The sequence below is a fragment of the Haemaphysalis longicornis genome, unplaced genomic scaffold, assembly GCF_048455015.1.
Source record: "Haemaphysalis longicornis isolate Haplotype H1 unplaced genomic scaffold, Haemaphysalis longicornis Haplotype H1 scaffold_1, whole genome shotgun sequence".
NCBI classification, from domain to species: domain Eukaryota; kingdom Metazoa; phylum Arthropoda; class Arachnida; order Ixodida; family Ixodidae; genus Haemaphysalis; species Haemaphysalis longicornis.
This window is the reverse complement of record NW_027526203.1, coordinates 364,947,222-364,962,242: the sequence shown is the minus strand read 5'-3', so window position 1 is coordinate 364,962,242 and position 15,021 is coordinate 364,947,222. Positions and strand designations below refer to the sequence as shown.

The window sequence follows — 15,021 nt, the reverse complement described above, 5'->3', positions numbered from 1 at the left end:
CAAATTATTTAATTGTCAAGAATTGCATGAAGGCTAAAAATGCGAGAATGTTAATAAAAGAAAAAAGTTGATCTTTGGTACAGCATGCTTTGTCAGCAATATCACTACACACTTCTGACTCACAAGAGCCCGCAATGTTGAGGCAAGCATTTTATACGGTGGCCAACGTGACCATGAAAGTCCCAATGATATCATTCTGCAATCTCTGCAGTCAAGCAAAGCCAGGTGACCTTGCTACGGTTGTGCTTTGTTGTTTTTCTGTGCCGGATTCACCCGCGGCTATTTGGGAATCTTGATGCAGATTGGTTTTGATGGCTGATACAGCTTTTTACTGCAGCAGCACAAAGGCATTAAAACAAATGAATTACTCATGCAGAATTTAAATTCTTAATTAAAACAGAAATATATCAAAGCAGGTTTTATAAAACTAAATTTTAACTGTGGTACACACTTATATGATTCGGAGAAAAAATTTGGAAAACCAAAACATTGGAGCCTTCTTGCTGCCAGGCACTAAGCAAGACCCAGCTCCACTTCTCCTTTCGCCTGCCTTCTTCACCGCAGTGCAGTGCCACCTCTTTCCACAAGTGTCACACATACAACACTTGTGGCAAGTAAACTGGACACGACTCCGCAGGGGTGAAAAAAATGCCTCATGGTTATATTTGACCAATGAACGGTGAAACAGGACGAGAGAAGATGGTGGGGGGCTATGATGAAGGCACCTTGATGGCAAATAGGGCCCCAGGGCTGAGCAGGAAGACGCAGCGCCGGGTGGCCACCATGCCCAGGATGGCGTCGCACTGCTCCAGGCTGACGACGTGCTGCTTGGCAATGCTGGACACTTCGCGGCCGGTCTTGCGGTTGCGCAGCTCCTGGCTGCTGCCCAGCGTCTCGGGTTGCCGGTACAGGTACACGTGCCGCACGGCGTTGCATAGCGCAGCAAAGCTGAAATCCGGAGACGCCGTCTGATAGAAGAAGGGGGAATGGGGGCGGGAAAACATATACATGTGAAGAAAGATGCTGCGCAGCACACATACGATGATGATGATGATGGCTGGTGTTTTATGGCGCCAGGCCAACGAGGGCAAAGAGCGCCAAAACGGTGGTTAGGTATGAAGGATGTAACCGTAAACGCTAAAACCGTTCAACAAAAACCAAAGTGAATTCAGTAAAAGACAATGAGGATGGCTGGTGTAAAAGGCCAGGTTGTGATGGTGCGTGGCATGAGATGGGGTTTAAAAGCAACTACGCGTGATAGGAAACCAGGTGTAAAAACTTGATGTCTCTAAGAAACTTAAACGTGCGTTGTACAGGAACCATGGGGTCATCCGCTAAAAACAATGCTGGGTGTAGTGGAATGTGTTGTCTGTAGAGGTCGGCGAAGTGTTTCTGTCGTGTTGTGTGGAGTGCTTTGCACTGAAGTAGCACATGGATCACGGATAGGTCGTCTCCACACCTGCTACACAAGGGTCTTGGAGATCCCGTGAGCAGGTATGAGTGTGTTGCATGCGTGTGGCCTATCCGTAATCGAGCCAGGGTAACTTCATTGTGCCTGTTATGTGTGTCAGTGGTGTATGCTCCCAGGAGTGTCTTTATAACGTGTAGCTTGTTGTCTGCCTGTTCATTCCAGTGTGCTTGCCATGTATTGCGAAGGTGTTGTCTGATGTGTGACTTAAGGTCAGTGTACGGTATTGTTGTTATGTCCACCGTGTTTGCAAGTGCAGCAGCAGCGGCCATTTGATCTGCTGTCTCGTTTCCGGCGATCCCCGAGTGACCTGGTACCCAGCATACAGTTACTTCAAGACTTAATGCATAAGCTGACATAATGGTTTTGTAAACTAGATGAATAACATGGTTTTTACAGTACTGCTTAGATGACAATGCACGTACTACACTCAAGGAATCTGTGAAGATGATGGACTTGGGAATTTTATGATGAACTATGTGCTTTAAAACCAGAAATATCCCATAGGCTTCAGCTGTAAAAATGCTGCTTTTCGAGTTTAGAGTGTTAGATACCCTAAAATCAGGTCCATGCGCAGCGCACGACACGATACGGGCTGTTTTTGACGCCTCGCTAAAAAATTCTGCACACTTGTATTTATCTTGAAGGAACAAGAAGTGCTGAAGAATTGCAGCTGTGGGTACTCGTTTTTTATCAATCGCTACAAAGGACAAATCGCACGACACGGGGCGCAGCTGCCATGGTGGTAAAAAGTCAGAAAGGGTTGATTTGTAGGTGTCTGAAAAGGTGACCGATAATTCTGACACTTCCTGTCTCACCCTATGTGAGAACGGAGCAGAGATAGATGGACGATTAAGAAGAAGTTGGGACATAGGTGTATCACAAATAAATGGTTTGAGAGGATGGTGGGTTATTGACGAAATTTTAAAAGCGTACAGAAGATCTATGTATGTTCGCTGATGATCTAGGGACCATTTGTCGCACTCGACGTATAGGCTTTGTACGGGGCTTGTACGGAAACCGCCCGACGCGAGGCGAAGCCCCAAGTGAAGCACTGGGTCTAGCATTTTCAGCGCTGTTTTTGTTGCCGCCCCATAAACCACGCTCCCATAGTCCAAGCGGGACCCCACCAAGCTTGTGAAGACACGTAAGAGGAGTTGCTTGTCCGCGCCATAGGAGTGGTGTAAAAGGACCTTAAGTATGTTTATTGCTTTGAGGCATTTATGTTTTAGTTGTCTGATGTGAGGGATGAACGTGAGTTTCTCGTCAAACACCACACCCAAAAACTTGTGTTCTCTTTTTACTGGAATCGAGTCACCAAAGAGTTTTATGTCGGGATCGGGCATGATGCCCCGCCTTTTTGAGAATACAACGCAGGTACTTTTAGAAGAATTAAGTTTAAATCCATTTTCATCTGCCCAGCGGGAAAGTTTGTTTACCCCAAGCTGGACCTGACGTTCACAAATGGATATGTTACATGATTTGAAAGATATTTGAACGTCATCTACATACATCAAGCAGGATATGGTTGGCGACAGTGCCTTTCGGAGAGAGTTCATCTTAACTATAAACAAGGTGCAGCTCAATACGCCACCTTGAGGCACGCCATTCTCCTGCACGTGGACGTTTGAGAGTGCCGTACCGACTCTGACACGAAATGTTCGTCCAGACAGGTAACTGGAAAGAGTGTTCATCATGTTACCTGTTACACCATAGGATTTTAGGTCTGCAAGAATGCCATAACGCCATGCCGTATCATAAGCTTTCTCGATATCAAAAAATACGGTCATGCAGTACTGTTTGAGTATAAAGGCATCCCTAATATAAGATTCCAGTGCAACTAATTGATCGTTTGTGGATCGCCCTGCCCGGAAGCCTGCCTGGCAGCTCTCGAGAAGACCATTGTACTCAAGAAAGTACATGAGCCTCCGGTTAATCATCTTCTCGAAGAGCTTGCACAGGCAGCTTGTCAGGGCAATAGGTCTATAGCTTGCGGGAGAAGAAGGGTCCTTCCCTTCTTTCAGAAAAGCCACAACTATGGCCTCCCTCCAAAGCCTTGGAAGGTGCCCCGATAGCCATATTTGGTTGTACAGGTGCAGGAGTGTCTCAAGGGTGTCTGCGTGTAGGTGTTGAATCATAGTGTATGTAATGTTGTCTGCACCTGGAGCAGAAGGTTTACAAGTGGCAAGAGCAATCTTCAGCTCATGGAGTGTAAATTCACAGTTGTATCCAGACTTTGACTTGTTCTTGTCGCGTATAGGCTTCTTTTCGGCAGATGTTTTGTGTTGCATAAAAGTGTTTGTATAGTGCGCAGAACTAGACACGTGTTGGAAGTGTTGTGCAAGTGTGTTAGCCTGATCTTCCAGAGTGTCCCCTGTCGTGCTAACCAGGGGCAGGCTATGTGTGTGTTGTCCTTTTAGTTTACGTATTCGGGTCCATACCTTGTGGGTGTCCGTGTATGAATTTATGGATGTGAGAAAGGCGCGCCAGCTCTCCCTTTTTGCCTCACGGCGCACACGCTTACCTAATGCCTTCGCTCTTTTGAAAGAAATAAGGTTACAACTTGTGGGGTGTCTACGGAGGATGCCCCATGCCTTGTTCTGGGCCTCCCGCGCACGCTTGCAGTCGTCATTCCACCAGGGCCTTCTCGGGTTGCGCGGGGCCCCCTGGGGCCCTTCGACTCCCTGATAGTGCATGTTTTTTTTTAAGTTGATTTATTAGTTTTTGGGAAATGTTTTCTATACTGAATTCACCATTTTTGTGGCTGTAACATTCATTGCGGCACGAGTGAGTTCGCAGAATGCGTGCAGCCTGACACTGACACGTTGGCGAGTTGTTGTTGGCGTGGTGTTGCCATAAGCACCGACTGCTTGCGGGCAGACAGAATTCGCAAGTTTACTCACCATGTTCGAAAGACATTTCAGGCCTCCCCTTTAACTTTAAACTAGGTTTCTCGAAGCTTCGGACATCACTGTTACTGCTGGGGGTACACAGGAGCATGAGGTCCACACACAGTTCACGCTGCACTGGCTACTTGATTGGCAATTGAGGCGGAAGTGTTGCCTTGCCAGGTGGCATCCAGTTCGCGTAACTGAAGTCAACAAAACTGTCATATGACAAGCTAACCATAGCATCTCCCACCACATTTTCAGTGCTTGGAATGGCCGACAATGCAGCGTGGAAATTCCACACTAGCTTGACACTGCTCCGATTAGTTCTAAACCTTTCCATGCCATGCACAGGGCTCACTGATCAAGCCGTTTCGTGTGACAATTTCAACAGAAAAGTCTGAGTGGCCCACAGATGCTGCGTCCTTTGTCCAATAATATGGGTGAGTAACAGCTATTTTGTGAGCACAATTGTTCGCCTGGCTCATAGATGGTGTAATCCATTCTCAAAAATTGCATTCTTGCCAGAAACATTGCACTGAAAGTGAAAGTGGCTTCATCTACAAGCCTGAGATGTGCTGGTGTGCAGCACCGGTGCTCGTGGCAATGGAGGCATTTATGTAACAAATTCACTTTTATTTACGTTTCTGCTCCAGATAAAGGAGCTCTGCTATGAAGCTCCAGTAAACTAATGACTGAACGTGAACCGAGTTGCGAGGTCAAAAACGATCAGCAAGCAGGGTACAATGGAAATTATAAAATTTTCAGAAGTTCATTTTGATATTATCCTGGAAACAAAAACTCAAATATGGTGCCATTATTTCAGTTTAAAAAGATTTTCACTCAACAATTAGGAAAAAAAAGTTGCAGGGGATTCCTAAGCAGGGTGTGTTCAGATAAGGACAGCCAAAGTGGTGCCATGACCATTTATTGTTTGAGATGAAACTTTAATATTGTGTAGAGCACTGCATCCCCACCGTGGAACTGGCATTAGTTTAGTGAGTAACGGCATAGTTGATTTAATAAAAAATTATTTAGAACGCGATCGGGCCGGGCTACTTTCCACATTGCTCGGTGGGGCAACTTTGGGGACCCGTAAAACGAAACGAAATTTTTTCCAAAGTTTCCAAATTTTTTAAACAAATATTTGCAAACTTTTCTGCTGGATTGGTGAAAATTGAATTTCCAATATTTATATTTTCTGAGAAAATATTTCTCAAACTTAGTAGCGAGAGCAATGTCGTTCAAAAGTGGCACTTCTAAAAAAAACTTTTTTTACACATCGCCCTAAAGTCTAAGCTCTCTAGTTTTTTAGACGTGTTTACGAGGGGCTGCTGAACACCTTATACTCTTCTCAATGCTCTACAAAAACATTTATGAAAATACCGCTTCGTGAAATACGACAAAAAATGAAAATTTGGAAAAAAGGTCCACCTTTCGATGTCATTTTAAAAAAATCATGTTTCTCAATTTTCGCGATGTTTACACAAAATGGCACTCAATTACTGAGTACTCTAGAAAGCTAAACATTTGTTGCATTATTTTTGTTCTAACTCGGAAAAATGAGGTCGCATTCAACACATTTTTTTAATGTCCGATCAACGGTTGAGTAGCAGTTCGCAGTGAAAAAAGACAAATAATTATGGCCGTTTTTTACATTCTAGAAAAATAAAGCGCCTGATATAAAGGAAACTGATCATAGTATTCATATTTACCCATTGTTCAACTTCTTAGAGTTGCGGCAGGCATGAAAATAATTGTGAGGTTTCTGAGCTTGTTTCTCCCACCAGAGTAAGGCTAACACTTTATTTCTTTATCGCATTGCCCTAGCTGTGTCATAAACCCATATGTTTGATTTCTGACGCTGCTTAATCGCACATTATTGGTAATTTACCCCATTTATAAGCAAGTAACCTCGCTGCTGGCACTGAGAATATTTGACATGCGATCGTCATAGTCAAATGTGTAGTATTTCCGTTCTACCTGGTACATGCGAAGCGCCAACTGCAAAACAACTTCGTCTTCCCAACTGTCCGTCTTTCAGGCTCCCGGGGATAATGAATAGATGTGCTTCTTAAACAGTTTGTTTTTAGCTGTTGGAAAGATAAACTTTTATCCCATTACAAAATCTGCCAACCTTTACTTTGAACACTTCAAGGTTAAGGGGAAGGTGCAGCTTTCTAGTTCCAAGGCCCTTAAAAGAGTCGACAAACAGTGGTCAGAAGCTTTGCTTGTGCTGTAGGAATTACTTCCCGACGAAGGTAGAGGATACCATTGACCGCAGAGGCAAAAAAGTGTGTTCATGTGCGTTGTGATGTCGAGAAAGACTACGACTCTTTGCAGCAGCACAGTCTTGATCTTGATTCGGCTCACGCATGCTTGGGGTTGGTCGAAATCAAGCGACTTCTTGAAGAGCATGCATGAATATGCGCTTTAATAATGTGTATAAATAACGGTGGTGCCAACCAATTTAAGAACAAATATCAGTTCCTCTAGGTGCGCAGAAGTGAATGTCGGGTCACTAGGGTGACAAAGTGGCTTTTCTCTGGAACCGGACATGACAAAAGTGCGTACGATGGCGTGGACAGCCTTCTGAAGCATCAAGTTGCTGTGCATATTTTGCGTTGACCTTTAAGCGAAGCCGCAAAAAGTACGAAATACTTCGTGGACAGCATCCTGTAAAGTGAATTCTGTCATGCTATATCTTGGCGAAGGTGATATCGCCACATTTGAGGAGAACAAACAAGAGAAAAGCAAAAATGTTCCGCCGGTACTCGGAATCCCGTATCCTCCCGGAAATAGCGAACTAAAACAACATAAATTGAAGGTACGCAACATCGAACTCGGACTCGGAGAGGCAGCGACGGATTTCACCTCTGCGTGTCGACTCTTTGAAGGGCCTTGGAACTAGAAAGCTGAACCTTCCCCTTAACCTTGAAGTCTCCAAAGTAAAGGTTGGCAGATTTTGTAGTGGGATAAAAGTCTTTCCAACAGCTAAAAACAAACAGTTTAAGAAGCACATCTACTCATTATCCCCGGGAGCCTGAAAGACGGACAGTTGGGAAGACGAAGTTGTTTTGCAGTTGGCGCTTAGCATGCACCAGGTATAACGGAAATACTACACATTTGACTATGACGATCGCATGTCAAATATTCTCAGTGCCAGCAGCGAGGCTACTTGCTTATAAATGGGGTAAATTACCAACAATGTGCGATTAAGCAGCGTCAGAAATCAAACATATGGGTTTATGACACAGCTAGGGCAATGCGATAAAGAAATAAAGTGTTAGCCTTACTCTGGTGGGAGAAACAAGCTCAGAAACCTCACAATTATTTTCATGCCTGCCCAACTCTAAGAAGTTGAACAATGGGTAAATATGAATACTATGATCAGTTTCCTTTATATCAGGCGCTTTATTTTTCTAGAATGTAAAAAACGGCCATAATTATTTGTCTTTTTTCACTGCGAACTGCTACTCAACCGTTGATCGGACATTAAAAAAATGTGTTGAATGCGACCTCATTTTTCCGAGTTAGAACAAAAATAATGCAACAAATGTTTAGCTTTCTAGAGTACTCAGTAATTGAGTGCCATTTTGTGTAAATATCGCGAAAATTGAGAAACATGATTTTTTTAATATGACGTCGAAAGGTGGACCTTTTTTCCAAATTTTCATTTTTTGTCGTATTTCACGAAGCGGTATTTTCATAAATGTTTTTTGTAGAGCATTGAGAAGAGTATAAGGTGTTCAGCAGCCCCTCGTAAACACGTCTAAAAAACTAGAGAGCTTAGACTTTAAGGCGATTTGTAAAAAAAGTTTTTTTTAGAAGTGCCACTTTTGAACGACATTGCTCTCGCTACTAAGTTTGAGAAATATTTTCTCAAAAAATATAAATATTGCAAATTCAATTTTCACCAATCCAGCAGAAAAGTTTGGAAATATTTGTTTAAAAAATTTGGAAAATTTGGAAAAAATTTCGTTTCGCTTTACGGGTCCCCAAAGTTGCCCCACCGAGCAATGTGGAAAGTAGCCCGGCCCGATCGCGTTCTAAATAATTTTTTATTAAATCAACTATGGCGTTACTCACTAAACTAATGCCAGTTCCACGGTGGGGATGCAGTGCTCTACACAATATTAAAGTTTCATCTCAAACAAAAAATGGTCATGGCACCACTTTGGCTGTCCTTATCTGAACACACCCAGCATACTCTTGTACGATTCAAATGTAAAAGTGTTTCTTTTGGCCAAAATTGTCGACGAGCCTTGTGCCAACGTTAGCACTAAGCTTACAACCGCGACAATGGACTCAGTGTTGTACTTGCCGCAGAACCACTATCCATGCTGCTGTCACTGCTTCCACAGAAGCTGAAGGGCAACTGAGACTGCGAGCAAGAGTGCGCCCTTTGTAGATGCTACATCAACGGCCCCATTTCATGTTTCTGATTAATTTCTGATGCACACGTTACGGGACGTGTTGTGGCCAATGGCGGGGCTCTTTTGGTTTGTGTTCTGTTTCAGAAACACGCACTTTCCCAGTATTTTATTCCCAATGCACGCGTTACGGAACGTATTGTGGCAAAGGAGAATTCTGGGAAGGACTTTTGTGGACGACTTAGGTATGTGAACTCCAGCTTGGTATGCGCTTTCGCCAGCCTAGCCAAGGAATGCTTTAGAGTTAAAAAAAAATATTAGAAACATTTCTGTCATTTACCGTAAAAACATTTGGCACAGAAAAGGTCAAGAACCAGCAGCAACAAACAAAGCAGCGCATGATTTAGCACTTTGCAATGGGATGAAGCATAGAAATGCTTGGTGCACTAAACCCCACCGGGGCAGGAATGTGCCATACCACGAACTTGCGGTCTTGCTTGGAGGCCTGCACGTAGCCAAAGGCATTGAACGTGGCCACGTGCTCCACCCGGAATGAGTCGGTGTCTCCCTCGGCCATGACGTTGCGGGGCTGCCAGACAAGGCCGTCCACGTCGTGTCGGAGACACAGGGCGGGCATCGCATCGGCAGAAGGGCGCATGCTGAACAGCCACTGGTGGCCACTCAGGTTGATCTGCCGCCCACCAACAACACAAGGTCAGCTCACACTGATGCCAACACGCTCCCAACGATGGGCACACTTGTCTCATTAGCACTGCAGTTCCCTCAAGGGCAACAAGAAAACGATAAGTACACATCAACTAAGCTGAATGAGGCGACTCGACATTACATAAAAGGAGTAAGAAGGCATGTGGTAATTTAGAGAACTCACGAATACATTTACCTGGGCAATATTTGGGCAAGCAGGAAAAAACTTGTTCTCAAAAACTGCAGGCCGAGTAAGTAAGTAACGACACTTAGTATATCCTAAAAGATCGTGGACGTTTAGATTTGAAAAATTCATATATTTTGCAGATGGTAGGACGTACCTGATGGGTCACTCGATGAGAATCCCCACAAAGTCTTGTGAATGTAAAGTACTCTGTTGTATTGTCACATTCATCCAGCTCCTGGTAATTGAATGTCTGACTGTCTGAACCTGCAACCTTTAAAAAGATTGGCATGTATTATTATGTGTTCTTCTTGTTTACAGCTCTGCAGTGACATCACCAAGTACAGGAAGTTTTGTGAGAACACACAATGTAAACAGGACGAGGATTAATGAGAACAAATAATAACCACTATTATTGTGAAAGCATTAAAGTGGCCCAATAGGTAAAGGGGAAAAAAAAAAAAAAAAAACGGATGTCAGCATTTGCATCTGTAATAGTGAAATGGCTTCTTGAGAAGTGTTCCACAGCACGAGGCATTCCACAGCATAAGCTTAAACTCGGCAGTAGCAAGAGGTGGCCATCCACGTCAGTACACCACAGATGAAGGAAGGGGAACAGTGCAGCCGAACAAGTAAACAGACAAGCAGTGCAATTCACCATCGTCTTTAATTCTCCCATTACACGGCAGCAGGAATAAGCAGTGGCACAACGTGTAGGAGACAGATAAATGCCATTTGAAAGCATTAAGGCAGACGGCAAAGCAAAGCACCCTAAGTGCCAAGATTACAAAGCCTGTTGACTATGTGAGGAGGCAGCAGGGCATCTCAGGCGTTCAATTTCGCACTTACAACCCACAGGAAGTCCTCGGAGTTTTTGCTCACACTGATAGCACAAAATGCTTTGCAACAAGCCTCACTCTGTCTATCTTACAAGGGACATTTTTTGTATCTGGCTAAAAAAAATAATAAAAACAACCAATTTACAGTTCTCCATGTGATATTTTTCACGCATACTTACTGGTATCAGCGGACACAGTGAAATGGAATAGCCATCAAGGTAATTACCCCAGCTGACATTCATGAATTACCTTTTCTATAATTACTTTCCATCCCCAGGTTCCAATGAAGTAAATGGGCACTGTACATTAAATGAGGACCAGTTGTCCTGTTAGTGTGCCGTCACAGAACAACCCCACTTCTATGGAGAGTGCACCAAATTGCGACAAACTGAGTGTAGGAAGGCAAAAAAAAAAAAAAAAAAAAGAGAGGAGGAACAGCTGGTTTTTATTCTTTTAGGCCTTTTACTTCTGGCCCAGAGAAGCATTTTTTGTGCCCTATTAACACCAGAAACCTGCAGTATGCTAGAAAGTCTACACACGCTCTTATTCAAAATGTCACATACTTGCAATTGTGCTACCCGGCACTACCCCTCAAGCCTGCCGTCGCTTTGGCAAGCCCACAGATGTACCTAATCATTCTACTAACATAAACATTATTTTTATCGGCAGCCTTAGAGCCACAGGACAATTAAAAATTTACAAAAGTACAAAGACTAATGACCTGCTTTGCTAGGCTGCATGCTCTAAACACAGTTTCAGATCACAAACCTCACACTTGGGTGTACATCTTACTATAGTGGGTACACTAGAACGCAGCTGAATGCTCAACACTTTAACAATAAGCCAGGCAACCTGAATCCCCAGTACTTCTTTCTATTTTCCCTGCTCACAGCCAGAATAGAGTGATCTACACTTTCATGCCATTTTATTACAAGAGCAGCAAATTTTGCATTTAACACTAGCAGCCAGTCTGCAGAGGCCAGCGGTGATTTTGCACAGTGACATCATTCAGTTAGTGCCAAAAATGCCTCCAGGTGACGTGTCCGTGTCAACATTTTCCCAAATTATCTACCCCAATTAAGTGCACTGTGCGCTGCAATTCCACCATGGCAATATGGTCCACCTCAAGATATTTTGTTAAATGTGTTCGCATTCAGCCTTCTAAATTCTTTGCTTATTCTACCTCATTCCTGCTGTCTATCCCTTGTAAAGTAGCCAGATGTGCATGTTTAGTTATCTGTACAATGCCTTGTATTCTAACGTATCCGGGCCTTGTGTAAGACCTACACATGCTACACAAGATTTTGTCGTTCAATCCGACGCTCTGCCTCGTTTTTTTGTGTCCCTACAAGCCAAAGACGTAAAACCAACCCCTCATCGTTGCTAGACCATGAAGAATGCAGTCAATCATTCACAGTCAATCCTTCACAGGATAGTCTTCCTGGTGAAACACTCATTGCGTGACACACCAAGAAGCACCATGAACTTCTTTCTCTCAGTTGAAACTACTGACGGGAGGCGATTATGTATTTCTAAAGTGGAGTGAAAAATATTAGTTAATTAAGCTGATCACCATGAGCGTTTTTTTTCCTTTCCTGGTGTGACTGGAGCAGAGTGAAGACAATGTGCACAAAAGTGCAAACTCTCATTTTTTGGTGATCTAAAACATAGTGGATTTGTTACCTTCAGAATCGATAAGGAATAAAGGCGGGATCATATGGGGTATTCAATAAAACGCCCTAGGGTCTTCATATTTTCAAATAAGACTACTCACACTGCCTCCAGAAAAAATGCCTTCCCACCAATGCCTTTGTGTGCAGTAATGAAGCATATTTTAGAGACGCTCGGTGTACACCACTTAACAGCATATATGAAGTCTTAAAGGGGCCATGAGGGCAAAATACAGCTTTGTTCAATTTGAAAGAACTAGCCTTTGGTAACTTCACTCAGCAACCTTCCAGCCATGAAAGATGTTTTTTTAACAAAAAAAAATTCTGCTGAAATTCAGAGAATTCAATTGCCTACTAATGCGTAGCATTCTTATGCCGCTTGTCTAGAGTTTGAGTTCTTTACAGCCAAATGGTTTGGTTTTTCTAAATTCTACCCAACCAATTATCTCCGTTTACCCTATTATAACGATTACAGGTGTTACTCCTGCCAACTCTGCATTTTTGTGTAAATGAAGGGCGTTACACGGTTCGCTATTTTCGATATTTTTTTTTTAGTTTTCCGATTTTTTGGTTTATCTCCATTTGCGCAAATATAATGATTTAAGGTGGAACTTGCACGAAATCTGCACCATTGTGGAAATGCAGGGCCTGGCTGTGCTTGCCCATGGTCCTGGCTGTGGGGGTACTCGGCAAAGAATGCTACGTATCAAAACGAAAGAAATGTTGAAAAACTTTTGAATTTCACCCTACAGTGATGTATTATGGGCAGGAGTGTTGTAACATGGGCCAGCACTAATAAACATAGCTGTCAGTGTGTTAACTGAATGTTAGCATTCAAGCGACACAATCAAAAGGAACTAGAGGCCCCACCCACTACAGTCGTCCAGTCATATTTCTTGGTGGTGGCGTAAGTCGGTGGCCGACAATCGCAGAAACAAGATTCTGTGACACCATACAGAAATCGCCAGAAAGTGGCCGGGGAGTCGCCACTGCTTCCCCTGTCTTCGGAAATATCTTAATTATTATTTTGAAGCAGTCTTTTTAACGATCGAAACTTGTAATTCACCTTCATGGCCCATTTAAAAATTTTGATACGACTGCTTAAAGTTCCCCAGAAATGTATCCCTCCCCAGCAATGCACATGTGTATATCAGTGAAACCAACTTTGAAGAGGCTCACTGTATAGCAGAGTGGTACTAGAAGAAAATGCCTAAGCATTAGTAGATCAGTCTCAAAATTGATTGATTGATTGATTGTGGGATTTAACTCTTTCGCTACCGCAGAAAATTGACCAATTTTGGGGGGTCCAAGAAAACATTTTTTTTTCTGCTAAAAAATTATTTAGGCACTAATTGCAGGAGCACAAAATGCAGATTATTTAACGGCCTTTCTAATAACACCAGTTTTTTAAAGGTTTTAATATATCATAGTTGTGAAAAAAAATATCAAAATCAAAAGTTTTGTCAAGTTGTCGAAAAAAATGATAAAAAAGGAGTTGTGTATATCAAACCACCGGTAGTAGAAAAAAATTAGAATATACATTTTGCAGGGAAACATTTCAAAAACACACCCTAAAAAAAATGTCGACTTGCGCGGAACAGTTTCTCAGATATAAAAAAAAAATGTTAGCACGCACGGTGCTCGTGTCATGCGGTGAAGCCCAACCTCTAATTCAAACTGTGCAATTTTGGGTGGTTCCTTGGAATAAATCTGGTGGTTTGACGTTATCAGAGGCACCAATTTGCCCCCACATAACGTAAAAACATCTTGTCAATGGCTGACTTTGCATTTACAGCGAGCACAATATTTGGGACAAGCACGCGATGCAGAAAAAAACATGCATGAAGTTGAAAACGGAACGCCGTGGCTGATGTTTGTTGTCGTTCACGGTCAGTTATCTCTCAAAACATAAAGCTGAGCTTTATTATCATCTTCTTACTCGCAATTGTAGCCTTGCTCGCAAAAATGAGGTACGATGAGGTAGAATCGTCCCCTGCGATCTTTGGCCGAGTAGCAGTCGCGCGCTAAAAAAGATCAGCACAACGAGCCTCCTCTATTGCAGCGCCACCTAACATTTTTCGAATGAAACAGTACAAAAACTTATCAGAGACTCCGTCCGAATAGACAGTTCAACTAAGCAGCAACATTAGACACCCGGATATACCCTCGCATGAAAACGAAACTGGAAGGCGAACAGCTGGCAGTGTAAGGCCGGTTTGAAGCGCTGTCCTCGGCGGAACAGATATCTGGCGACTGGGTGTGACCTTTTGACTTGCATCTGAAGTTCTTATCGCAGAAATCGGGTTAGGGTGGGGGGGAAATGAGGAGCGGCGTGCTTTGTTCGAGGATCAGTCGCGGACGCTTCAGGCGCCATGGCAGTTAGCCTTGAAGTTGGGTAACTGCGTAGTTGCGCTAAATATGAATTTCGCGATGCAGAAACGAAACCGAAACTGTTGTAAACTGTTTGGGAATGGTCCTGGGGTAAGTAGAACTACCAGGGTACTTAGGACAACTTGCGCAAAGGCAATAAAACTGCCTAAAATCATAAAGTAGCTTTGCAACCAGGCACTGCTTGACATTTTCAGCCGATTTCTGGGATTATTACTGTCAGAGCGTGAACCTGACGATTGAAAATCGTTTGCTAGTTCCCCATTCACGCCCTGATAGCAAAAAACAAGCGCTGGTGCAGAGTAATTACGAGTTGCACACATTCTTCGTTGGTAGCCTTGAGGCGCGATGACCACGCCCCTTTTCCACAACCAGGTGATTCAAAAGCGTGTCAAAAATCACGTTTCCGTTGCAAAAATGAAAACAAAACTGATTTTGAAAGGCCATTTTCTGATCTAACTCCGAACAGCTTTACTTGTTCGAGAAACGCCTGGAACGCTATGAAA

General features: G+C 43.3%; 1 protein-coding gene across 1 annotated transcript in view; it reads right to left on the bottom strand.

Annotated features, from left to right (window-relative positions):
* Nucleotides 1-640: 640 nt before the first annotated feature.
* The window catches only part of LOC144155039 (nudC domain-containing protein 1-like), a 34,789-nt gene continuing 20,408 nt past the window's right edge, over nt 641-15,021 (bottom strand). Inside the window, exons 8-10 of the mRNA XM_077686252.1 lie at nt 9,776-9,892; nt 9,208-9,420; nt 641-968 (exon numbers count right to left, since the gene is read on the bottom strand). Coding sequence (XP_077542378.1) covers nt 711-968; nt 9,208-9,420; nt 9,776-9,892 — 588 coding nt within the window. The 3' untranslated portion in view covers nt 641-710. The remainder of the gene's footprint in view (nt 969-9,207; nt 9,421-9,775; nt 9,893-15,021) is intronic.